General features: G+C 42.4%; 1 protein-coding gene across 15 annotated transcripts in view; it reads right to left on the reverse strand.

Annotated features, from left to right (window-relative positions):
- Positions 1 to 6,473, reverse strand: part of KDM6A (lysine demethylase 6A) — a 160,232-nt gene extending 153,759 nt beyond the window's left edge. For 8 of the 15 annotated variants that reach the window (XM_051609125.1, XM_051609120.1, XM_051609121.1 and 5 more), the window contains exons 1-2: positions 6,220 to 6,473; positions 5,899 to 5,962 (exon numbers count right to left, since the gene is read on the reverse strand). In XM_051609125.1, the coding sequence (XP_051465085.1) occupies positions 5,899 to 5,962; positions 6,220 to 6,380 (225 nt within the window). In that variant the 5' untranslated portion in view covers positions 6,381 to 6,473. The remainder of the gene's footprint in view (positions 1 to 5,898; positions 5,963 to 6,219) is intronic. The other 7 variants (XM_051609112.1, XM_051609119.1, XM_051609114.1 and 4 more) reach the window with 2 other exon arrangements.
- Between the last annotated feature and the right edge of the window lie 19,962 nt (positions 6,474 to 26,435).

Genomic DNA, 26,435 nt, shown 5'->3' on the forward strand with positions numbered 1-26,435 from the left:
CTGAATTGCTGTGCACCTTGTCTCTTTGACTACTAAGTCAGCAGGACATGAATTATCTTAATTATATGCATATATATCACTTTTAAAAAATGACCACTTGGGCCTCCAAACTCAGCAGACTAGTACTTAGAAACTATGATATGTAACATCTATTCCATAAGAAATATGAAAATCTAGTGTGACAAAGAAAAATCTTATATTGCATTCCCTATTCCTTACGTCTCCCAATAGCAAACATAAAGCTTAGTGAAATGCAAATACCAATATGCTAGCTGTCTTACAATCTTAACTACACTTCTACAAAAGCATGTTGTTTGTAGAGATGAGGTCCATCCTTGCCTTTTCATTAACATGTTAAAACGACAACTGTAACATTCATAACTTCTATTTCCTTGCTTTCAGGAAGCAGTAACAACACTGAAGTTCAAACTTAAGCAACATCCAAAACATTCAACAACATAGGCTTTGAGCAACAAAAGCCACCATTTAAAAAAAAAAAAAAATGTCTCTTGAACACTACTTTTGAAAGTATCAAAACACACTGAGTACCTCATACTTAACAAAAGGTACTACGGACTACCATCCATTTTTTTTTTTAAAAAAAGGTTGTTTTTAATATCAGATTACATACAAATGTTACAAACTGTCCTAGTTTGAACCACTAAACTGTGACACAAATCTGTAACTCTTTACATATCAGGATACATAAATATCACATAGACTGTAACCGTAATTTCAAAGTATAAACATGGTATGACATTGAACTATGGAATGTGTCATCCATTACACTGTAACTGTATCCCAAAAAAATCCTACCTTAGTAACATAAAGCCCAAAATGCATACAGAAAAATATTGATCTTAAAAATATTTATACATCAGTCCCAATTTAACCCACTTAATATTTTTTGCTTCAAACCTTTCCACTTCCAGACACCCTCAAAGAAAGCTACAAAACCAGTTCCACTGATAATACAATGTACAGAAGTTTATCCGGTTTCAGCAGTAGCAGACAGTATGCTAGATAATAAACAAATAATAAGAAATGCAGAATGCATTTTTTAAAAATATAAAGGAACAGATCAGATATAAAATCACAGAAATTGGACAGGCTGCCAACTTCCTAGAATGCTTTAACAATGTCTCCTGGTAGCAATTCCCAGTTTCTCAATTCCCAGCACTGCCATTATGTAAGGCAAATACTACAATGTTTTTTTAAAGCAAAATTTCTGTTTGGATGACAACAAATTAAGTGAAAATATGTCCAAAGTTAAAAAAAAAATAATTTTACTACACTAAAGGCTAGTCTGCTAAAATATTTCCTACATAATTATTTTTCAAGCAGTCTATTATAATTAAAACTGAGCATATTTAACTGTAGATTAGTAGAAAGTTAATAATGTCAACACTAAAGGGACAAAGTCAATATATAGTAATTCACACTGTCCAGAACTATTTTTAAAACAGCAACACCTAAAGTTGCAAGAAAGATGAAAAAATACTGTCACTGTGCCTTTCTTTTGTACAGTTAATGAAAACACACATAATCACTTTGCTGATTTTGTCAACATGTGTTCTTTACACAAAAGAAATACCGTTTTTAAAATCAGCTGAAAAACAAAAGGGCTGCAAAACCACAAGAGGTAATGCAGACCAAAATCTGGCATATTGCATGGAACTACTTCATCCCTCTTTAAACCGACTTCAATATCAATACTTTTAAATGGAAACATGCTTCAAATTTTGTCTACAGGATATGATAACCTGATCAAACTCAATGAATAGGAATTAACAAGCATGTTAAACCCAATACATTAGACCTGCTACATCAACCTAAATCTGTTTAGAAGCCAAATAATTATAGCTTATGGAACAAAGTCACTGAAAGTCAACTTTGGCTAAACAGTGGAAGTACCAGGCTTGAGGGGGGAAAAAAAAGAAAAAAAAAGAGAGAACAAGAAAGAAATGCTTTGCAATTCACTTCTGATACAATGGATGCCCCAATGGATGTCCTCCCCCCCCAGTAATCTTTAAGCTTCACCTCCTGCAAGAATGTCTGCCTGGGAGAAAGACGTATCAAGATAACAGAATGGGTTTTGGTTTTTTGGGGTGTTTTTTTTTGCTCCTTCACAATTATGTTCTTGTCAGCTATAGAAGTATAACGGTGAGCTTTTTCTCCTATACAAGACTGGCTACACTGGATTTTCAGCATTTCAACCAGTTTCAACAGTGACCTCTCTTTGAATTTCCCGTGTCTCCCCCAAAACCACATTAGTGCAAACTATCATTTTCAAGCTCCTTTCCTGCAAAATAAATAAAAATATTTGGCAACAGAAAATTCTATTCTTCTGTCACACATACCGTGTGTTCACCATTACAGGAAAGTTTGATTTCTTCTGGTTTATCAAACATTCAATACATGGAGCAACAATACAATATTCTTGACCTTTACTCTGTATCTTCAGTAACTGATAAAATTGTATAGATCTAATGTCTTATCTGCTCTTTCGATTTACTACATCCAGCAGCAGGGCTCAATTTAGTCCATGACACTAAAGCTATACATCCTATAAAGCAAAACTACAAAAAGAAAGGGGGGTGGCAGTGCAGACGCAGAGCATGAATAAAACCAACAACCATGTTAGAGCTCCAGACATGAAGCTTCCTCCATCTCTGAAAGAGATCCCAGCTTTCTTCTTACTAAGCTAGGTAAGGGTGTGGCTTCATCAAACCAGAGTTCCCACTGCAAAGGCTTTACAAAATCTCCTGGTCGGCCTGCAAGTGGCTTGAGCCAAAGCGATGCCTGCAGCTGAGCGAACCCCAGTAAAAACCATAGTACCTCCCTGTACTGAGGCACCGAATGTAAGCCCACAATAGAATCCTGTTGCTGCACAAGTCCTTGTGCGGATAACGGAGCAGTTCCTTCAACACTTGCAACCCAGGGCCTCACCTCCCCTCAGCTCTCAATAGTCTCCTCAGAGAGTCACTGCTCCTACTGCCTTAACCATACATAAACACCAAACACTGTCAGGTGCTGCTACAGCCTGCCTTCCTACAAGGCTCAATAGCGGGTGTACTGTTCTTGCATCAAGGGAGTACTGATAAATTTTTTGCCTTTGTGAAAGATTCCTCTGGAAACATGACTCAATGGTTTTCCTTACCTGCTATACTTGCACATAAATCTCACATTACTTTATAACATGCTGGCTCGTAGGTTTTCAAATCAGTCAGTTAGAATTTCACAATTAGGGAGTCTAGGGTCTTTGTTAGCTGTTGTTACTCCATGCACAAAAGAACAGATTTTGTTACTATCGTTGTAAAACGTATCAAATGCACATACATAAGGCCACACTTTCTACAATAAAAATAACCATTTTGTGGAATTAAAGTGATCTGCTAGATCACACAGCTTCCCACACACAGAAAAGGAATCGTTTAAGTAAAAAAAAAAAAAAAAATCTTAAAAATAACAATTTCTTACTTATCAGTAAGTTACTGAAACGTGCACATTCCATGGAAATAAAAAACACAAAATCAAACCTGGGTCAAGACAAGGAATTCCTCTCAAGCATCTTTGCACTAAACAGTAACATTTTAATCTTTCTACTTCCTTAACAATATGCTTTTATCAGAGACAGGTTTTATGAAGAACATGCTTTGTTGGTGTGCAATTCATACATGTTCAAAACACTGTCAGAAAAGTGAGGTGAAATAGCAAACTGTTTTGCTTTTTTGTTAAGTATATTCAGTGCATAGATTCATACATTGACGTAGCAGGAGAACGTACAATGGTATTTCTAGAAATACACTTCAGCTCAAACAGACTGTGTATACTAAAACTCTAATCAACTGGCATAGAGAAGAAAATGCGTTATATGCAAGGACTCAAAACTCAACTAATACGTTGAATCACCGCTGCTTGCATTACTTGATTTTACAGTATGCAAAATAAAACTTATCCCGGTGACATTATGCGACAATCTAACTACGTGAGATACTCTTATTTTCTATCTGGCATCCCTAAGCTCTATCCCATACATGATCCAAACATTTCCAATAGCCTCAACAGCATTCAAAGAACAGACATTAATTCTAGTCCACTAACAGTTAACATACATTATTTAACTGGTCTGACATCTCACTCCCCTACCTTTTTGATTTATCGAAAGAAGTACTTCTATAAATAACTCTGAAGATCAAAAGGAAACCACAGGATTTATTTAAATATAAGCACAAAGAAAAGTGTACTTACTTTTCCTTCAAACCCCCCCCCCATGTCCTGACATTGAGCTTTTCCAATCATGCCAGAAATAAACATCGTAACACAAGTAAGGGCCTAGGCTACAGATTCAATACGTTTTGGAGTTAGCTCTTCACATCAGCCAAGACTATCAACAGAAAAAACTTCTTCACGTGAAAATATCAACGTACAGCACTGGCACAACAATAGGATGAACAAAGTGTCAAATGCAACGCTACTGACAGGAACAAGTCAGAAAGCAGGAACCAGAAGAAAACAGTCCCCAGCTTCAACCGTGTGGTATTTTAAACACAGTTCTACTTTCTGTTACCCAAACGTTTTATTCGCATTTACTCTTTAAATACAACAAGCAGACACTCAGCCTGCATGGCCTTTGTCAACAGCCTACGGATGGGCACGAGAACGTGCTACAGGTTGGTAAGGACACTGGCGCTGCGAATTCCTTGCCTGCAATAGGAAGCACCCAGAAAGAACTTGCAGTGCGCAGGAGAGTTTCCCTCAGCGTTCACCGGGGGCTTCAAGCTCCAGGCGACGTGCATATTCGTTCCCAGGGTTTGCTTCGTGTTTACCTCCCCCCGCCCCCCCCCGGCTTCTCTCCCTCCTCCCTGTCCGGCCATCTTGGGCCGACAGGAGCAGCCATTACTTAACTAAATGACAGGGCCAGCAACTTTTCACAGAAACAAACATCTCTCTCAGAAGGCCGGGCAGGCTCCAGCAACCTGCGGGCCCGTCCCGCTCCCTGTCAAGCCACCCAGCGGCGCGGACAGCGCGGGGCCCGGCGGACGGCACAGAGCGGCCGGAGGGGACCTGGCACGCTGGAGGCAACCGGGGCCCGCAGAGTAAACATGTCACTCGGCGACGGGCTCCGGGGGCCGCTCAGCGCCGCGCCCGCCCCGCCGAGGCCCGGCCCCGGGCCGGCTCCTCCCGCCCGCCCGCCCCGCCGAGAGGCGCCGCGGCAGCCGGGCAGGGCGCGCGCAGCCAACGGCCCCCGCCGCGCGGGGCGAAAATCACGAGGGAGGGTCCGGGGAGAGGCCAACGTCAGCAGCGCCTCGCGCGCGCCCTCCCCCACCCTCCTCCCCTGCCGCCACCACCGCCTCCCTCTCCCCCCCCCCCCCGCCTCCCGCCCGCGCCCCCTCCCCCGCTCTGCCGCGCCGCTCGGCGTTCGCTCCCGGCCCCGGGCTACGGACCCGGCGCTCAAGCACTTTCTCGTCCCGGGGCCGGACGGACCCCCCCCCCCTTCCAGGGTGTCCGGAGCGAAGCCCGCAAGGCCACGCTCCCTTCGCCCCACGCCCGGCCCCGTTCGGTTCCCTCCTGCGCGGAGGGCCGCGCTGACTTAGGCGGGGGGGGAGGGGGGGGGCGGTGATGGTTGGGAAGGGGCAAAGGCGGCGGCGAGCCGTGGGGAGACCGCGGCGGGGGGCGAGGCGGGGCGCCCCGCTGCCCGCGGGGACCTGCGCCCGCCGAGGCGGCGGTGCCCCTCACGCACACTCCCGCTCGCCCCCCGATGCACACTCGCACGCACACCCTCACCGTGTGGACCCGGGGGACCGGAGGGAGGGGGTGGCTGGGCCAGGCCGGCTCCTTCCCCTCCCCCCGTTTCCCCCCCCCCAAGCCCAGCTCCACATCCAGCCTCGCGCTTACCTTTAACAGCAAGGCCTTCGTTCTGGCGCCATCTTCATGAAGCCTCAGAAATCCGAAGAATCGGCTGCAGAAGGGGAGCGGGCGGGAGGGAGGGGAGAGAGGCACAAGCGTTAGCGAGAGTCAGCCCCCTGCACGGGCAGGCAGGCAGGCTCGCTCCCGGCGGGCAAGAGCAGAGCGCCGCGGCGGGGGCCGGGAGCCCGCACACGGGCACACACGCACTCCCGAGCGGGGAGCCGCGGGCAGGGGAGGGGGGGGGACACGGAGGGAGCGCGGGCCGAGCCGGGACATGGAGGCGGCCAGGGCGGAGTGGGGAGCGGGTACCTGTCGAGGCTGGATAGGGCTTCTCTCTCCTCGGCTGTCAAGCTGGCGAAGTCCTCCTCGCTCTGGCCGCTCGCTTTCCCCGCCGCCATTTTCTTTTCCTCATCACCGAAAGGAGCAGCAGAGGCGGCGGCAGCGGCGAGCGACACTCCGCACGATTTCATGGAAACGCAACGTAATTAACTCACGATCGCAACCCCCCCCCCCCCTGCGCGCCCCCAACACCCCCCAGTGCCGGGCGGGGCGGGGTGCCCGACACACACACACACCACAACTTTTATTACAACAACAACAGCCGGCAGGGAGGGGGAGGGAGGGAGGGAGGGGAGAGGGAGGGAGGCGGGGGGAAGCCCCGCTGCTCGGAGGAGGAGGGAGGGGGGAGGGAGGGAGCCCCAGCGCTGGAGACTCGGGGGAGGAGGGGGGGGGGGGGGGGGGGGGGGGGGGGGAGGAGGAGGAGGAGGAGGAGGCGGCGGCTGCTGCGGCGGATGGCGGCGGAGCGGTGTTTACATGGCCGCGGCGCCGCTCGCCCCGGCAGCGAGGGGTGCGCGGAGCCGGGGTGACAGGGGCCCCGCCCGCTCTGCCGCGCGGGGTGTGTTTGCCGCCCGTACAAACTTCCCCAGCAGCTGCCCAAAGTTGTTGTAATTGTGTCACACAGCGAGCCCCACGCCGCCACCGTCCCGTCCCCCCCACCCCCCCCCCACCCCGCGCCGCCCGCCCGGGCCTACGCGGCCAATCGCCGCCTCCGCAGCGCTGCACGTGATCTTTGTTGACTTACGTCAGTCATAGCGCTCCTCCACCGCTGCGCTCCGGCTCGGGCGGCTCTCCGCGCCCGCCTCCCCTCCCCGGCCTCGCCCCATTGGCCGGCGTCGCAGGGAGGGGGCGGGCCCCAGGGAATCGCGGCTTGTGAGAGGCCGGTCGGGCCGTCAGTCAGAGGAGCTTTTCGATTACCCAGGTTTGGCGTCCGCCTTTAAAAGGCGGAGGAGGCGCGGGCGGGAGGAAGGGGAGTTTTCGTGGGCGGTGGGGGTGGGGAGGAGAAAGAGGAGGGTGGGCTGCGCTGCGCTCACGGGCGGAGTTGCGTAACGGGGGCTCCGGGCTGGGGGAGTGGACGTCGCTGAGCAAGCGGGCCTCGCTCAAGCCCGGCGGGTGGGGGGGAGAGCTGCGCCCGCCCGCCCTGGCCGCGGGGCGTGGCGCTGTTGGCACAACCGGATCGTAATGGCTTCCCCGCGCGGGGAGCGGGGACGGTGCTGGCCGGGGCTCCGTGCGCTTGGGCCGCAGAGAGGAGGAGGAGGAGCAGGAGCTGCCGCCGCTCGAGGGGACGGCGGGGCGGCGAGCAGCGCCCGCGCGGGAGGGCGGCGGCCGGAGCCAGGGCAGCCCGCGTGGCACGGCGGTTGGCTTCGCCCGCCTGGGGCGGCGGCGGTGCCGCTGTCCGGTCTGCGGGGGTGCGGCTGTCGGGCCGCCCGCGCGGGCCGCCGCCCCCCCTCCAACGCACCAGCGCGTGGCGGGGCCTCGACGCGCGCGCCCGCGCGGCGCGTCCGCCGGGAGCCGGTGACAGGTGGAGCCCCGCGGCCGTCACGTGCTGCGGGGGCGGGGCGGGAGCCGCGCGGGAGCGCTCTCGCGAGGCGGCCGCAGGCGCGAGGGCGGGGAGGCACGCGGGGCCCCTGCTCCCCCGGCCGGGCGCTGCCTCGGGGGGGGGGGGGCGGCTTGAGGGGGGCTGGGTCGTGGGAAGGCGCGAAGGACCCGAGTGGAGCCGCCGGGAACGTCTCACTCGTGAGTAAATGCCTGGTTTTTAAATTTATGTATTTATTTAAGATGAGTAGAATAGGGCTGGATTGTGGGTTGCTCGCCTTCCTTTATAGGGCCAAGCCTACGTACGCTTCCTTGTAGCGTAAATATTACCTGGGCATCCTGGGCTCCTCTGCTGTTCCCAGCTACCAAGGAACTCGAGGGTCCGATATCGACAGTCCGGTTAATTTACCCATGCATCCCGACAGCTTCAGGTTTTTCTCAGCAAGGTTTTTGAAAATAATCAGATCTTGCCCCTGCTGCGGTGCTTGTGATCAGCCCGCTGCAGGCATGTAGTGGCACAGCTCGCTGCCCATGCCCACTTTGCTGGAAGTGGATCAGCAACAGCCTCCTGCAAGATCACTGTATCGCTTCTCCAGTGTCCTGGCGAAGCTTCGTGACTGAGCAGGCTTTTCTCTGGTAGCCGAATTTCATTCAGCTCAAAGAGCGACCTGTTTTATGACTGCCAGGTGCTCCAAAGCATCAGTGAAGCTATTAACTGCTTTTGAGAACTAGATTGATAAGGTCAAAGGCCAAATTATGCAAGGGATGTTCAGTCACAATGCTACTGCTTGCTGGTTCTATCCCATCTCTTTTAATTGCCGCCATCAAATAATGTAGTCATGAAATGGAAGCATGTTTCTGCCTCTTTAGGTGTTAATAGTTGTACTTACATTTCAGTGATGCTTTTCAAATGGATCCTCAAATGTTCTCTGGACCTGATAGCGCAGTGCAGAGGCACTGGCAGAAGTGTGTGCAGCCTGCACTGCTTCCCAGCGTGCTGATGGGAGATCTTATCAAAATAGTATTGAATAATGCAAGAGAAGACTCAAATTAACAGTCCTCTTAGAAGCAGAAACTTGTCTGCAGCCATGTTTTCTGATGCAAATAGGGTTAGAACAAAAAAAGCACCTGAGTTTACTACCACTGCATATCTTTAAAAATAGCAACCAGGCAGTTGGTTAGAGTGTTGGTAGAAGAGATGGGCATTTGTGCTTAAAGTATCTATTAATTTGGAGTCCAGGTAAAAGCCAAGAGACTTCTGGGAATGGGCCACAGTCTAACAGTGCTCTAGGACTCAGTGCTGAGAACGCTGATCAGTAATGTGCCAAAAATAAGGTCTTTCAGCACAGATTATTTCAGAGGATCTGTACTCTGAAGTCTTGCATTTCCTTTTTGCAGTATCCCAAGTATAAATTGACAAAGAATAGTAGATGAAACTATTTCTCAGCATGAGGAAGGTAACTTCTAGTTTACAAAGCAGTTCGGGAGACTTCATAGAAGCACAAGTAAATGTCAGTTCAGCTGAAGGTATGGCAATAAACTTTCCTGCACCTGAAGTCACCACACCTGAATTACTCCCCTGGTGCTCTCACGACTGTGCTTGCTCCTCCGCGTTGTGCTTGTATTACTTGAATTGAATTACTTGAATTGAATTTCCAGCTGCCCTTTTTTTTTTTTTAATTTGAATTACTATATTGTTTAACCCTTCAAGGTGTATCCAAAGCGCAGCTTCTTTAATAGTAGCAAGAAAAGCTTGAAAATGTACCTTGAAACTAACACTGCCTGCACTTGGAAACAGTTGGAAAAACATTTTGGGAGCTAACATTGATACGCTATTAACTGTAGGAAAGGAGACACTGTTTCAGACAGGTGTGATGCTAGCCTCCTGCTCTGAGGTATGCTCTGGAAGCTGGCCTCAGGAGTATGCCCTTAAATTCTGAAGAAGGAAGGAAACTGCAGTGTTGTTCTGTATTTATCAAGTACTAATTAACTTGTTAGGTTTTAGCTTAGTTTAAATTCCAAAGTAATATGTGAATATCCAGAACCACTTAGTTGCCCTCTGTGTGGAAGTTGTGGACTGACCAAGACTCTTGGACTGAACAGTACTCTTTGGATGCCCCTTTCTTGCATGTTTTCACTGCCATTAATTTTCTATGCAGAGTTTCTTTGCATTTCTATACATTGTGTCAATGTGTTGCCTTGTCAAGCTGGAAGACTTCCCCAATCTATGAAGAGTAGGTTCTGCCAGAGAGAACTCCACATTCCAAGTAGGTTTTTGGCATGCTGGTCATTCTCTGCAGCTTGAAATTGAGATGCAAGTTAGTGCAGCACTTCTTGAATAGTAGTGTTAGAAACAGCAAAAGTTAATTTTAGGGTTCTGCTTATAAATACACATCACCTGACATCTTGTTAAGCTGAAAAGCGCCTCCTGAAATCACTGCGAAAAAGCTGTTATGCAGGAAGGATTCAGCTTCCATACTGGGATTTAAGCTGTTGTCTCGCTTGACGTTAGAGGTAGTCGTGGTATCTCGAGTATCCAGGTTCGCTGGCAAATAGGACAAGCCTGAGCACATACATTGGAACTCAGTCTTGGGAAAATAGTGTGGAACAAGGGAAGGATGACCTGTTCCAGATCTACTTTTTCTTTTTACCCTCACATCAATATTACTTTTCGCTGCCATGAGCTCCAGCACTTGAGTGCTTAGCTTGCCATTGGTCAGCTAAGGGAACACCTTTGTAGAGGTGATGGTGATCCTTTTTTTTTTTTTTTTCAGGTGCAAGTGTATGGTAGTGTTTCATGAATGGTCACAACAACTTCACTGTAAATCTTTTGACAGGAAGTCCTGACGGGAGGCTTCTTTGCAACAATAAATACTGCCTAGTGCCAGGAATGCTGCTTATCACAAAGCATGAAGCTTCTTGCTGCAAGACTCCCAAATGACAAACACTTGAGGCCTGATCTCCTTTTTCTTATATCATGATCTGGGACAAGACAAGGTTGCAGTTTGAGATCAGAGACCTGCAAATTCAGAAAGTTTTTCTGGAGATAACTTTATCTTCAAAAAATACTTGAGCTTCCAAATGTAAAATATTTTGGGCTGCTTATGTATGGAATATAGGGGAGCAAATGGACTCATAAATTTTAACAAGTTTTAATTGTAGATCTTAGGCAACTATGGATTTAAACTCAAATGGGTAACCTGATGGGTGTATACCACACTGGTTCATTTTAGCCATACCTGATCTCAGAACTCAGGATGTGGAGCAGCCTGCCTGCCTTCCTTGAATTTGCTTTTGGATATAAAAAATTGAAAGCTCTTTCTTGAACATCCCAAATGTTCTGTATAGTATCACACAAAAAAGTTTTTTTAAGGCAGTTACTTCAGTATATCATCTGTAGGCTGGACTTTCATATATGCCTTTGGACACGGACAAAATGGTTACGGTGGAGGAACTGCTCTCCGTGTTTTGCTTTGACATGAAATTCTGCCTGAACAAAGCAGCTACCACCAACTCATTTTCTCAAAATTACATTCTTTGCTGGACAAATCTGTCTTTTCTTTGTCTCTGTAGCTCTTATTGTCCAGAGGGGCAGATGTTCCCTGCAACTCTTCTGTGGTTGTAGCAAGTGTATTGAAATGCTAGGCTTGCTCCATGATGGTTTTCTGGGTCACAGTGTGTTTCCATGGGCAGCTACTGTCCTCTTACTATCTGACTTCCTTATCAGATCCTTTCTCAGGTACCTGCTTGTTTTCAAGAATGGTGATTAACAGAACCTATTGATTCTTATATTTAATGTGACTTCTGAGTCAGGTGGCAAATTTGAATGAGCAGTATATTAATCTCTGCTGGATGCAATTTGAATCTCATGGTTCTTTATAGTCCAAAACATACTTAATAATCACCTACAGCAAGATTCATTATTTCAGAACCTAGATAAACTATGGAGCTTGAAGTTACATGTACAAGTTCAAACTGATCTTTCATTTCTGCTTTTTGAAGTCCTTTGCTGCTGGAGCTGCTAGGGAAGTGAGGGTAACCATCATCTCCTTACACTCTCACACGGGAGTATGAAGCAGCTCAGGATGCACATGTGATCTCTACTGACACTGTTTTGTTTGTTTTTTCAAAATAAAGTTTTCCAGGTGTGGAGTGAACATTAGGCTTACAATAGGTCTGAGAACCTCTGACTATAAGCTGAATCCTTTTGCAGTAGCCCAAGAAAAATGTGACAACAATCTTGGATTTGTGTGACAAAGTATGCATACTGAATAACAACACATAAAGTAAGTTAACTGGAAGAACCCACAAGATGCCATTTTGTGTCTTTCAAAAGATAATTCTAGCATTTGAATTATTGCCACCTTGCCAGATTTTAGTCAAGCTGCCCTGAAATATGTGACTATTGGGCATATAAGGGAAAGCAGCATAAGTAATGAAACCTGACAATAGGTTAGTCAGGGAGAAGTAGCCTATTTCTTTAACCTTCCATATTTGTTAACAGGGTTTTTTCCTGCATTTTTTTTATTACTGCTCTTTAATCCTTTTACTCCAAGGTAAAAGCAAAAAAGCTTAAATTGCCAAATTATGTTGATCTTCAAATGTGGAACAAAAAATCCTGCCATACTTATCTTTATTTTAGCAGTAGCTCTCATATTGTCCAGGAATTCATTTTAGAATTACCTGCAATTTGCATGTTCCATGTACTACTCATTAAAGTTCTGATGAGTGTTGTACAATGGTCCATGTTATAATTTGACAATGAGTGGTAGTCAAGAAAGTATGGAAAATTGATCTTAAACCCAAGGGTGTTTTTTTTTTCCCTCCTCCAAATGCACCAAAAAGTCATGCTTTTGCTAGTGATAAGAAAAAAGAATACATCTGTAGGAGAATTGTTAGTGAAACAAAGATTTTTGGAAAAAAAGTAATTCTGGTATTCTTTGTCACTGTGTTGATGAACCAATTGCTCTTTGATCTCAGAAATACCTTACTAACTTTGGTGAGGGAAGTAAAAGTGAACTAATCTATGAAATGCATTGTTATCTTGAAGATTTCTTTATCAAAGTATGAAACTAGTAATTACTAAATGCTCTGTTTATAAACCTTGCTTAGTATTGTTTTGCTTGAATCATATAGTCATTTTTGTCTCTTGCCTTCTCCTCCTCTTGGTCAGCTTGATTGTAAAACCTGGATTCTGGCTGAAGGGCTTAATTCTTGACTTCATCTGGAATTTAAGTGGTAATCCATAGCCATAAGAAGTACTGACAGTTATCAGTTAAGCAGGAATGGCCATTGCTGTGCAGCGTGTCAGCAGAAATAATCAAATGTCCATTGAGCAATAGAAACTTCAAAGGAATTGGTACTTATTTAAAACTATTAAGCAACATGTCAACAATTCAATTTAAACATGGAAGACCATGCATTTATACATAATTTCAATGGTATTTTGAGCTGTTTCATGAAATTCAGGTTTCTTTATATATTCTGTAGATGCTGTGTGTAAGAGAGACTAGTTCTCTGCATGTGAGCATGAACACCCTTGTTTGCTTCAGTTCTGCCAGTAGAAGTGACTGTTACAAGACCTACCATGGTATAATTTTTTTGCACTCTGTAGATCTCTAATACACTAACTGGCAATTCCTTCAGAGTTGGAAAAATAAATAATATGGAAAAATAAACTTTTCCAGGAAGTGATTCCTTTACAGTGCTTCTGTAAGTAGATTTTTTTAATACATTTTTGTTTTGTTTTTTTTTAAATCATAGCCGTTCCTTCCTTCACTGCCCCTGGTAGTTTTTGGCTGTGGCCATTGTTGTGTGTTCCAAATAAGGGCGTGCTTTCATTTATGCTGGTGGGTTGAGAAGGTAAGTAGTTAAGTGTCTGTCCTCTCACTAGGAACTGGATGACAAACCACCTTCTGAAGAGGTTGCTGGTTTGACAGAAGATTATCTTGAACAAGTATCTCTGCTCTTCCTAAACAGTGCAAAGAAAGTGAGATTTCTTGCTGTTAGGACTATGCAGGAAATTAATACAATTGTTGAGAAGATGGTAATAAAAATGTGGTGTTTATATCGACTTGTCTTCATTTTTACAATAGTATCTTCTCTTTAGGTTTATAGAACTTAGCAAATGCTGTTGGGGAGGGGAAAAAAGGAGCAGCTTTTTGTTTCTTTGGCTAGACATTTTTGTATGTATTGACTTAATATAAGATGCCAAGCTCTAATACCTTTGTAGCTTTCTGGTTTTCTTCCTTGTAAGTAAAAAAAAATTAAATAACATTTCTAAAACAGCTCTGAAGCTAAGTTAAGGAGATTTTGTGTAAACATTTGAAAGGAGATGTTCATGATGCTTAGCAAACTAAATGAATGGATATCTTGTTTACTTTAGAATCCTTGAACCGAATGCAGTATTATCCAAGGTACGTTATCTGGTATTTTTGTTTCTCTGCTAAAGCAGAGGCTGTCACATGGTCATACTGGATTTAATTTAGTGCTTTATAGACAATTTTTTTCAAGAAAATGTCTAAGAACTATTTATTTTAAAAGTTTCAATTGTCATGTATGTTTCTTTTTGTTACCATTCTTGTGGATGTCTAAAATAAAATCTTCAGTAACCAATCTGTAAAACTATTTTGGTTGTAGTCTGAGTCCTTCCTGTCATATTTCCTATTACATCTGTCTGTGCAGTGACTTTTAAAATCCAATACTTTGCACAAGTAATGGTATATATTGCATCTTGTAATAAAGTATACATGAAAGTTTTAAAGGTGTAAATAGCAGAAGTGGCTCTGTGACACAGGTATTAAGGCAGTGGCTCCAGCAGCTATATCATACACTTATTAGTGGCAAACAATGACAATTCTCTGTTCCTGTTTGAACACAGTTCAGAATTCCCTTGGAGCAATTGGTGAGTTGGGGCCATTTCAAACAAAGTGACATGTGATAGTTAAAATTGAAGACTGTTGCAGACTTGCTGCAGGGTGTGCAACTCTATTTCTTCTCTTACATTTTAGTATTTTATGAAAATAAGGTGACATTTCATCAATTTAATACATAAACTCAGAATAAGGAGCAGGTTTGTACCAGAAGCATGTAAACTTGTTTATCAGTGAATAACTGGAAGACCAATAATAAAGGCACAATTCATATACCAAAACACCAAACTGATTTATTTATTTTTTCTCATAAAATTGCTAATGTTGAAAGATGGATTCTACTTAGAAACTCCTTTGGTGCTCCACTGTCTTCTGTATGTCAGTAAGGGTTGCATCAGGTCTCTAACTGAGGTGTGGATATCAGGAGGGTGTGAGTGAGATGAGTAGTTTCTACTTAGAAGCTTGGTATTCATTAAACCAAAAGCTAAACCTGCCTCTATATTTTTCCTTGCTTCCCCCACTCATCAGCTGCATTTCACTGGAGCACCTATGAAACAGGAAATTGCTAGTTTAGGAAGGTCTTGGAGAATTTCCCGTCTTAAAATTTTTCATGTTATTTTTTGGTTTCTGTTTGAAAGTTTCTAGTTGTTTGTATAAATATACTCTGTGTGTACATAGTAAAATCATGGTTGTGGTGTTTTCTCTGCGGTGTTTTGGGGTATTTTTTGGTCTTTAAATGGGTTCTGTGGTGGCTTCCTATTTTGAGGACAGTTAACACATAGTGTTTCTCTCCATGGACATACAGTCCCAAATTGCAAGATAAGTGAAAGGAAGGAGATTGAGACCAATGGCAATGGGAGAAGAGCCTCTTGGGAAAGGGGCCTCAAAGGGCAGCTTCACTGTAATTGGCAATATTTTCCAAATCTTTGTTATGCTTAAATTAATACTTTTTCTGCAAGTAAATTTTACTATAAATCTTTATACCACAAAATGAGTGTTTGACCAGTGGCTTCTTAGTATCTATAAGAATAAAGTCCTTGTAACAGTCCTTCCTCTCACTTAAAAAAAAGAAAATCTACATCCTGTATTGAATTTATATGATTACATGTAAACATCCAAGTTTACCACTGTACTAGAATCTCAGTAGCTGTCTGTCTTTGATGGGATTTGCACTATTATAAAAACCTTAAAGTTTTGCAAGTATGTGGATAAATTATTTCTTCTCAATATAAAAATGACCAGGGTGTAATCTTAAAAAATTTACATTGGTCCTGCTCAGTTGACAGTTGTTTCTTGTACAAAAAGGACAAGAAGTGTTTTATTATAAAATTTAAACACTGTTGATGCCAGTCATGTAATTGGTTCTTTTTTTAGTAAGTGATTGCTTTTGCTTTTATTACGTATTCCCTCAGAATGGGCACATTTCTGATGAATAATCCCAACTTGCTACAGACCTGAACTTGCAAGTCATGGAATACCATCTGAAGAGGGATGGTTTCTGCTCATTAGTTGGTAAGATCAAGTCTCATTTTTAATGGATCAAGTCAGATAAGCTTGCAAAGTTTGAATGCTTATCAGAACTCATTTATTGAGGAAATTAAGCAAGAAACAGGTTTTCTTGCAAATTCAGTTGTTCCTGGTTTCTGTTATATCAGCCCACGCTAAAGGAAGCATCCTGCACTGTTTATGCTTCTGTTCTCTCTCTAAACATAATTTACTGCTGTATGCATCATTAGCAAAGAACAACTCTTACCTGCTGTGAAGCTTATTTTATGAATCAATGGATTTTTTTCAAATGTGTTTCTGTTTAGAGTTACTAATTTTGCAATGTAAATGCTAACTGTCAGTGGTCTGCAAAAAATACAGGGAAAATACAAGCAGGATGATTACAATTTATGTCTCCCAGTTGGAGGGGGTTGGTTTTGAATATTGCTGTGCATGGATGTGGTTTGGCAGGGTACAGGAGATGATGGAGGCCGCTGGACAGTCGCACATGAACAAGCAGGTGAGGAGAAAGCCATGTGCACAAGGTGCATTTGACCAGCGGTTGAGCAGAGGCCTTTTCTGCAGCCAAATTCTTGACTAGTCACTTACTCCAGCTCTTCTCTCAGTTGCTGCCAGTGTTCTACTACTTCTGCAAAGCATGAATGTTCTGTTGCAATTACACGGTGCCTGGCAAAAAGAAGAAATTACCAGGAGGCTTGAGGTTTGTTTGTTTGTTTTCCTAATCCTTGTCAAACCAATGACTGTGACAGCACTTGGTCATGCAGCTGTGTAATTTTTGACAAACATGAAGCTGCCTCAGATGTGGCCACCTGACACTCTGTGTCAGCAACACCTGCTGCTGATGGTCCCCTCCCTGTCACTGTTGCCGACCCTGTGCTGCCATTTGCCCCAGCCATCCCGTAGTGATTCTGATTTAGCTGTTTACACTGCCATGCTGGAAACTGAGGCAGAATCATTGAAATAACCTCAGTTAAAAAAAAACAAAACCTAAGCAAACCTACTAGCCTGCCTCCAAAAAAAAAAACCCCAAACAGAAAAACAAAACAAACAAAAACCCCAACCCAACAACAGCAACAAAAAAATCAAACTTCCAGAGGGAGGTGAAAGCTACTTCCAGGCAATTTCTGTGCTAATTATTCATATGCAGTGTTGTGTAGCATGCTGAAAAATAATTTAAGACTAACAGAATTTTAATATTAAATTAAATGCCAGAAGAGTTGATAAAGTGAATGTATTATTGGGCAGCATACTGAATTCAATTAAAACTTGTCTTGTTAATAAACCAAGCATCATTGCTGGCTGCTGCTGTGAAGAATCCTGAGATTCTTTTGTAAGGATGTCCAGCCTGTTCATAATGGTGCCTCAGAAGAGGGTTGACTGATGCACAACACAGTAAGGAGAAGGACCTTGGAGTCCTGATGGACAAGTTATCCATAGGACAGCAATGTGCCCTTGTGGCCAAGAAGGCCAATGGTATCCTGGGGTGCAATAAGAAGAGTGTGTCCAGCAGGTCGAGAGGGGTTCAACTCCCCCTCTACTCTGCCCTAGTGAGGTCACATCTGGAGTATTGTGTCCAGTTCTGGGCTCCCCAGTTCAAGGGGGACAGGGATACATACTAGAGAGAGTCCAGTGGAGGGCCATGAAGATGATTAAGGGACAGGAACACCTGTCTTATGAGGAAAGGCTGAGAGACCTGGGGCTGTTTAGTCTAGAAGTAAGGAGACTGAGAGGGGATCTTACTAATGTTTACAAATATCTGTAGGATGGGTGTCATTCAGTGGTGATGAGGGGCAACGGATGCAAAGTAGAACACAGGAAGTTCCACCTCGACATGAGGAAAAACTTTTTTACTGCAAGGGTTAAAGAGCACTGGAAAAGGCTGCCCAGAGAGGTTGTGGAGTCTCCTTCTCTGGAGACTTTAAAGACCTGTCTGGATGCCTTTTTGTGTGAGCTGCCTTAAGGTTGGACTCAATGCTTTCCAGAGGTCCCTTCCAACCCCTCACATTCTGTGATTCTGTAAGATGATTGCATCTTGTGAGGTCGACTGGAGATTGCGATCACAGGAATGAAAACCAAGTTGAAAATTACAAAGCCTTGGAACCTTTAAAAGCTGATGAGGCACAGAAATTACCTACTACTAACCTCTTACTACCATTAAGTAATTGTTAATTTGGTTGCTAGTTAGCCAGATTTTAAGTCATGAGAGTTGGACAAATTGCTTTTGGTCTTCATTACTAGCTCTTTACACTGTTCCTCTACTGATGCAGCATCTGCTGGTGGGAATCAAAACCCTGATCCACACCCAAGGAGGAATAATTCTTTTTTCAGGATAACATTTTTGAATGCTCTTACCTGTGTACACATCTCTTTCCTCATGGAGCATAGTCAAAAAGGAGCACAATTCTGCACAGTTGGCAAGACTAAAAAGGAAATGGCATCTACCAAATTTTGAATTGGTTAATTATATAGGAAAATAACCCATACTCTTCTTCATTCTAAAGAAATCTCTTACCAGGGTTTCCTCATCTGTTTACTGTTTGTATTATACTTTTTTTCCATGTACTGTGTTGTACAAATTGTCATTTCTTACAGAAAATTTTAGGAAATAACTTGTGTCTTGTAATGTAGACTAATTCTGAAGTTCAGAACTATAAAGATTATTTTATTGAACTTAATTACTCCTTCTAAAGCCCAGCTTTGAAGTGGTTCCATTATGCTTATTCAGAAGTGTAGAAATCATAGCTAGGATGTCAGTTCAGGGAAGTTTTTAAAGTAATGATAAATAAACAAATATAATAAAACTTTTAACTACTATTTGCTTGCTTTGCAGCCTTACTACGTGGGTTATGATTCCTGCTCTAAATTAACATTTATAAAGTTTCACCAGTAACATGTAATTGTTTGTAGTAGAAGCTTAACTGTTGTATGCAAAATTAGAATCATGCCTATGGGTATTTAAAATGAAACAATAATACCAGCTAATTACTTCGATGTAACTAGTAAAGTTACATCAGGGAGAGTATTTCAGATTTTGCAGATCGGCCAAATTTACATTGATGAGAAATATAGAAGGTTTAGCTCAGTAAAATTTAATGAAACCAAGCATATATTGAGGAGATGAAAGTGTACAGGCTTATTTGTTGCAATGTGTGGAAACTGCGTAACTTTTTATTTGAGAGAAAAATGAAGATCTGCTTTATGGAAATTTCTGATTATATTTATGAAGTGCATTACTTCTTTTGATGTAAACAGTTACATAGTCTTGCAGATAGGTTTCTTTAGCAAATTAAATTTATTTAACTTGCTCTTTCTTTACAACCATATTTCTTTACCAGGACTACACAGGGGCATATTCCTTTGCAGAAAGAACTGAGTGGTTTTGAAATACAGAAGGAAACCAGAAGAGTTTCTATGAAAGGTGGATGATCTTCACAGCAATAATTTATTCATAGCACACACAACAGTTTAGATTAAGAAAACTTAGCTGAAATTGGAGGATGCAGTTACACTACATAAAAAAGTGACAAACAGTTGTACTTCTTGGAGTAATTGATTCTGTGATTCTATTTGATCTTGATATTAATAGCAAAGAACCGAGAGGTTCAAGATGAAAATAGGATCCCTATTTTGGACTTCCTAATGAAGACAGAGAATCTAAAAATATTAAATATTATTAATTAGTTTATTATTTATTTGTTTGTTAAGTAATAGAATTATTTGTTTGTTAAGTAATAGAATTAGTTAGAGAATTTACAGTAAAATACTGGACACTTGAAAAGTTTTTTAAAAAGAGAGATGGAGATTCAAATACACCCATGCTTTAATGAACCAGGTACAACTTTCAGGCAATCAGTGGATGCGTAAGTGCTAAAATAGAATGAGATAAATCTCATGTTTAAAGTTGAGCAGTTTATTTAGAGATTGAATCAAATTAAGAGCATGTGTGTATATTCTGCTAGCAAAGAAATAGTATAGTGAATGAACAAGAAGGTAAACCTAATAATGTTATCCATAGAACATCTGAGAGGAAGTAGAACAGAACAACATGTTTTAACCCAAGAGCTCACAAAGCAATCCTCTGGTATATCAAAGCTAATTAGGACAGAGTCCAACAATTACAAAAGATATTTAGTTGTAAAGAGATAACCAGCAATGTTTTGTCTTATCTCGTATGCAGATCATTAAAGGCTTCCTGTTTTATTTCTTCATTACGTCTTTACAGGAAAATCTATTACCCTTTCCCCAGGAAGAGAGTGAGACCTACCAGAACAATTCATTTGGCCTACTCCCAGCCACCTCATCTTCTGAGATACAGCTGGGAACTAGTAATAGCCTTCATGAATAGTTCTTACAAAAGCAATCTATTGTGATTGTTGCCTTTCCTCATTTTCCTCATCATGCTACACAACATAGGTGCAGAATTTTGATCCAGTCAAATCTGTTGAACTTGTTCAGACAAAATTCTGAGTGTACCAAGGAAGTAATTGCAGCAGAAAGTAGAGCCATGAGTTTTGTGATAGCAGCAAGTTTGGGTATTGCTGGTGTAGAATCACAGAATGGTTTGGGTTGGAAGGGACCTTAAAGATCACTTAGTTTCACCCCCCTGCATGTGCAGCGACACCTCCCACTAGACCAGGTTGCTCAGAGCCCCATCCAACCTGGACTTTAACACTCCAGGGATTAGGCATCCATCCTGGGCAACCTATTCCAGGGTCTCACCACCCTCACACTAAATAATTTCTTCCTAATGTCAAACCTAAATCTCCCCTCTTCCAGTTTAAAGCCATTATCCCTTGTCCTATCACTACATACCCTTTTAAAAAGCCCCTCCCCAGCTTTCCTGTAGCTCCTTCAGGTACTGGAAGGCCACTATGAGGTCTCCTTGGAGTCTTCCTCTCCAGACTGAACAACCCCAACTCTTTCAGCCTGTCTTCACTGGGGACATGCTTCAGCCCTCTGATCATCTTTGTGGCCCTCCCCTGGTCTCCAACAGGCCCATGTCCTTCTTTTGTTGGGGGCTCCAGAGTTGGACAGTACTCCAGGTGGGGTCTCACGAGACCAGAGTAGGGGGGGAGAATCCCTTAATCTGCTGGCCATGCTTCTTTTGATGCAGCCCAGAATACAGTTGGCTCTCTGGGCTGCAAGCACACATTGCCAGCTCATGTTGAACTTCTCATCAACCAACACTCCAAATTCCTTTTCCTCAGGGCTGTTCTCAATCCGTTCTCTGCCCAAACTGCATCTGTGCTCGGGGTTTCCCTGACCGAGGTGCAGGTCCTTGCACTTGGCCATATTGAACTTCATGAGGTTGCCGTTGGCCCACCTCTCAAGCCTATTAAGGTCCCTCTGGATAGTCTCTCACCCCTCCAGCCTGTCAACCACACCACACAGCTTGATGTCATCAGCAACCTCGCTAAGGGTGTGCTCAATCACACTGTGACCAGACCAGAATGTCATGTGGGACAATGTTGAACACTGTCCAGGTAGATGACCTCAGTTCATCTCCCCTGGTCCACCAACACTGTGATCCCATCATAAAAGGCTACCAAGTTTGTCAGGCACAATTTGCCCTTGGTGAAGCCATGCTGGTTGCCATCGACCACCTCCACATTTTGCACGTGCCTTAGCAAAGCCTTCAGGCTTCTGCTCCATGATCTTGCTGGGCACAGAGGTGAGACTGACTGGCCTGTAGTTCCCTGGGTGGAACTTCTTTCCCTTTTTGAAGATGGGGGTTATGTTTCGTCTTTTTCAGTGTAGCATAGTCTCAAATTCCCAGGAAAAGATAGAAATTATCTGTAACAATGTAGGGAAAAGAAGAGCCAGCACTGTATGAGAAGTTTCTCAAAATCTATCAACACCATCTTCTGCTTTCATAGCATATTGCATGTGATAGTGACCTGATAGTCTGGGTCACAATCCTTAAACCAAACAACAGCAACTCTTTTTACAGTTACACAAAATCTGGATAAAATTGTCCTCCGAGAGCTTACATGGGGAGTCTTTCTTTCCTGTACATTCAAGAAATGCAGAGGGGGGAACAGAGCTAATTAACTAGCCTGTGTCCCAGACTGATGCCTGAAGGTATGATTGTTTATTTTTACACATAGTTATTTGCAATTTTTTACACATAGATATCTGTATTTAAATAACTATTCAGCTGAACCAGTTCTTAAGCACTTGCCCTTCCTCCACAGCCTTCTAATAGAAATCACTGCACAATTCTTGATCTCCACTCAGTCTCTGGATTTCTTACTCAAATTTATCACTCCTTTTGGGAGAAATTTGCGTGTTCCACCTGTATGGTTTTTTATGCTTCCTCCTCGTCACACTGTAAAATTGATGCAAAACATGTCCTGCTGTTTTTCTAAACAAAGGGAGAAATTATATAATCTCTTCACAACAGATGCTTCATTGCCACTTGACCTGCCTACAATCCACTGTTATTAAGTCCCATCCATAGGTCATCTGACTTTTTAATGAAAAGTGTTTTGGTCTAGAAAAAGGCAGATAAGGTCTATGAGATTTTCATATGGGTTTTTGCCCTCACTTTATTTCAATTTATTCTTCAATAATGTAGCAACTGAGTATAATATTTAAAAATCAGATCATTTTCTGAAACCAAGTGAACTTCATCCAAGCTCAAAATCCTGACAGTCAGTTCTAACATTTGCAGTACACACTGAGGAAAAATATTTTGACATCTAGGCTGTCAGATAATCTGTCAGTACCCGCTACATCACTCAGGGAAAGAAATTATAACTTCCAGAGTAATTTATTGTGAAAATAATACATCTACTGCAGCTAAATACCCTACTGAATGCTAGAAAACTTACTTAGCATTTTTGCAGGGGAAGTAGTTGGCTTCAGAACATGGGTTATTCTCTTCTGACAAAAACAGAGAAAAATAAATAATTGTCAGAAATCAACAAAGAGCATGATATACCTGCAAAGTGCAGTATGTTCACATATATTTAAGATGCATTAGGAACCTCTCACTGAAGGATGTAATGCATAGAGAAAAGGAAGGGAGCGCTCGGGATCGTACTTCTTAGAGAAGAGGCTCGTGGGACACAAATGCTTTCCTCGGAATAATTTTTAAAAGCTAGAGAAGTTCTTAGCACTGTTTTGCTATGCCTTCAGCAATGGTGCTGTCTTTAGACAGAGGTGTTTCCTGGAATGATACAATGGCTGGTCTATACAGCTTTCACAGCTGTTAGCTTTACATTTTCCAATTTTGCTTCACTGACATTTTTCACTTTTCTTTGCCTGTTAAAAAGTATTCTTGCTTTATTAAAAAGTAGAGAAATGCCTCAGCATTATGTGTAATGATGGTAGTAACAGTTTCCAAAGTGCTCAGAGGACTAAAGCCCAGGTTTTGTTGGCTCACATGTTGCTGCTAGATGGTCTCAATCCGAGGCTACATAGTGTGTCGGCTTTTTATCTGACATTATTTGTGTCACATACTGATTTACACATAAAATTTGAGTTCTAATTGGCTTCTTGGAAACAAAATAACTGTTTCTTCAGGCATTTTATCATGTAATTAACAAATACAAATTTGTTACTCTACTTATTGCTGGCAATGATGACAACAAAAGCCATGATTTTTCAAGAGAAAGCAAGACCAGGTCATATAGGAAGATTATCAACTTTAATGATTATTCAGCACTTAAAGAAAGGTATTTGTTACACAGGCAAACTCAGCTTTCGAGTTTTTCTTAACTCTGCCTCTAATTAGTCAACTAGGTCTCACTGGAACTTGCCTTTCCATTGATGGTTCATGCCACTAGCAGCGTTCCGTCAAGCTGCTTCTTCCAGGGTCAAGCTGCTTCTTCCAGAGTCTTTTTTTTTCAGTGCTTTTCCTGATCCAGGAGATTTTTTTCCCTCTTCAGATAAGCTAAGCCATTAGATTCAGCTGATGAAATTTACTCTGGGCTTCGTGTGTTCCAAATCACTTCTTAGAAATGACAAAACAAAATGTGTAAGACAGTATCGTAGATTGTTAAATCTCTACCACGTTGTCATCAACCTTTTATTCTGATGTCGTTTTTAGTGGAAAGACAACCTAACCAATTATTGTGAAACTTCCTTGTTTTATTGATTTCATTTATCTTCAGTGAAACAAAACTAAACTAAACTAAACTAAACTAAACTAAACTAATCTAAACTAACTAAACTAAACTGTTGCCATATTCATCTTTATTTATCCTACTCATTTGTTCTTCTGTATTTCTTTTTTTGAGGCAAAACAGAAGAGGGGTAAGGAGACAGCTGAGGGTGAAAGGGGAAAAGGAAAAGGTAGAAGAAAAGCAAAACCAAGGAGGAAATAAAAAGATATTTGATACTTTTTAATGGAAACTTAACTTTAAAAAATACCCTATTTAAAGGGTTTGCATTTGTTCTATATGGAATAACAGTTTTGTCTGTTTAAAAAAAAATAATCTCTACCATTGCTAATGTAAATCAGCATAGCTCCACCAACATCAATTAAGGACAAGTTATGCACACTTTAGCCACTGTATTAGCCCATACTTACATGTTTTCAAATGCTGCATCTGAGTTGACAAGATGTGCTTATGGTATCTGAGTGACTGGACTGATGGGCCATAGCCTTTTGCCTTCCTCTCTGGCTCCTTACTGTTGTATTTAACTCACAGTCTTACTCTATCAGACTTAGATTATCAGCCATTTTTTGTCAATAGAGCATCCAGCAGATCAAAATGTTTTTAATAAATTATAAGAAGTCTGAGCCCATTTCAACTTCTTTTTTTTTCCAAAGCCAGTTTTAAAATTAAGCAGTTTAAGCTTTTTGAAATATGTTGTGAATGTAGTAATGATTTCTGTACTGTCAGTTATTTTTGTATATATTGAAAAAAACCCAAGTTTCTATCTCACATTTCATAAATTATATATTTCTGTATACAAATAACTTGTCAGAAATTAGTATCTAAATAACACACCAGTTGGCTTCTCCATGTGGCAGCTTGTAAATAAAGATATTTGAGGACTGCGCATTTGTGACATGATGACATGTAACGCAATGTACAAACGCCAGTTATTTGGAAGTATCCTGCTCCTCTACAATGAAAATAAAATCATAAATCATGCTTGCAGTGCTGTATATAGTTCAGGTGGTGGAACTTTCCAAATTCAGAGGATCGAGCTGCTGTTTCCTAATAGGTATACTGAGAGATCACGTACTTTATTTGTGACCTTTCTTTCCTTCAGAGTGATATGTCAAATTTGAAGTGGTGTTTTGTGCATTTATCTTTAAGCTTTGTGGGATTTTTTTTTTTTTCTCTCCATATTAATTGTGTTTCAATCTTGACACAGGTTCTGGTCACACTAAAATCAGTGAAACATTTTCTGCTGACTTTGGTGGGATCAGGAATCAGGTGTCAGAGGACAGGGAAGAATACTGCTGCCCCATGAAGCTGATCTAAACCTGTGCTGTTGCCAGCAGGGAAGTCATCTTCCTGCTTTCACCAATGGCCATACTCCATGGCTCTCATCTTTCATGCAGGCCTAGTGACCATATGGCTGTCTGGAAGGCAAGATCAGCTTGTTCATCCACCTGAAGAGTATCCCAGGGAAGAAAAAAATTATTCATCTTCCATAATTGCTAGGGCAAACACTGTCAGCTCTTGTTCATGTAATACAGATTCCAAGCTGTGAATCAACATCCACAAGATATTTAAATTTGATACAATAAGAATTGAGAACACAAAATGCAGCACTGCAAAGGTATTTTATTTTGTGAAAACCAAAACCAACAGGCTGACTCTCGTGCAGAAGATGTAAAAGCACATTATTACATTTTTCCAAAATAAATACAGCTGGAAAAGGCTAAAGAAAATCATGTTCAAAGCACAAAAGGTTGAGCAGGATATAGAAGGAAAACTAGAATGAACTAAAAATAGTTGTTATCTGGCTGAATGGCTGTTTAAGTAAGCATTGCACAGCAGAAGATTTCAGGCATTGTTGAGGATCATCAGCAGGACTAAAATATTAGTACATCATAAAATACAGTGCATTAAGTTAATTTTAAAAACCCAAGCATCTTTACTACTACTTTGTCTATTATGTAGATCCTTTTAACATTTTATCCATTTTTTGTTTGTTGTCAAGCATGCAAATATATTAAACATTTCTAGGATCCTCTATAAAATTATTTCTTGTTGTTCTCTTACTGCTACATCTTGTCTCACACTTATGTTTACGCATCTTGTTATTTTTTGCACCACATCCATTTTCAAGAAATCAAGAAATTCCAAA

Source organism: Apus apus, chromosome 1 (assembly GCF_020740795.1).
Source record: "Apus apus isolate bApuApu2 chromosome 1, bApuApu2.pri.cur, whole genome shotgun sequence".
NCBI classification, from domain to species: domain Eukaryota; kingdom Metazoa; phylum Chordata; class Aves; order Apodiformes; family Apodidae; genus Apus; species Apus apus.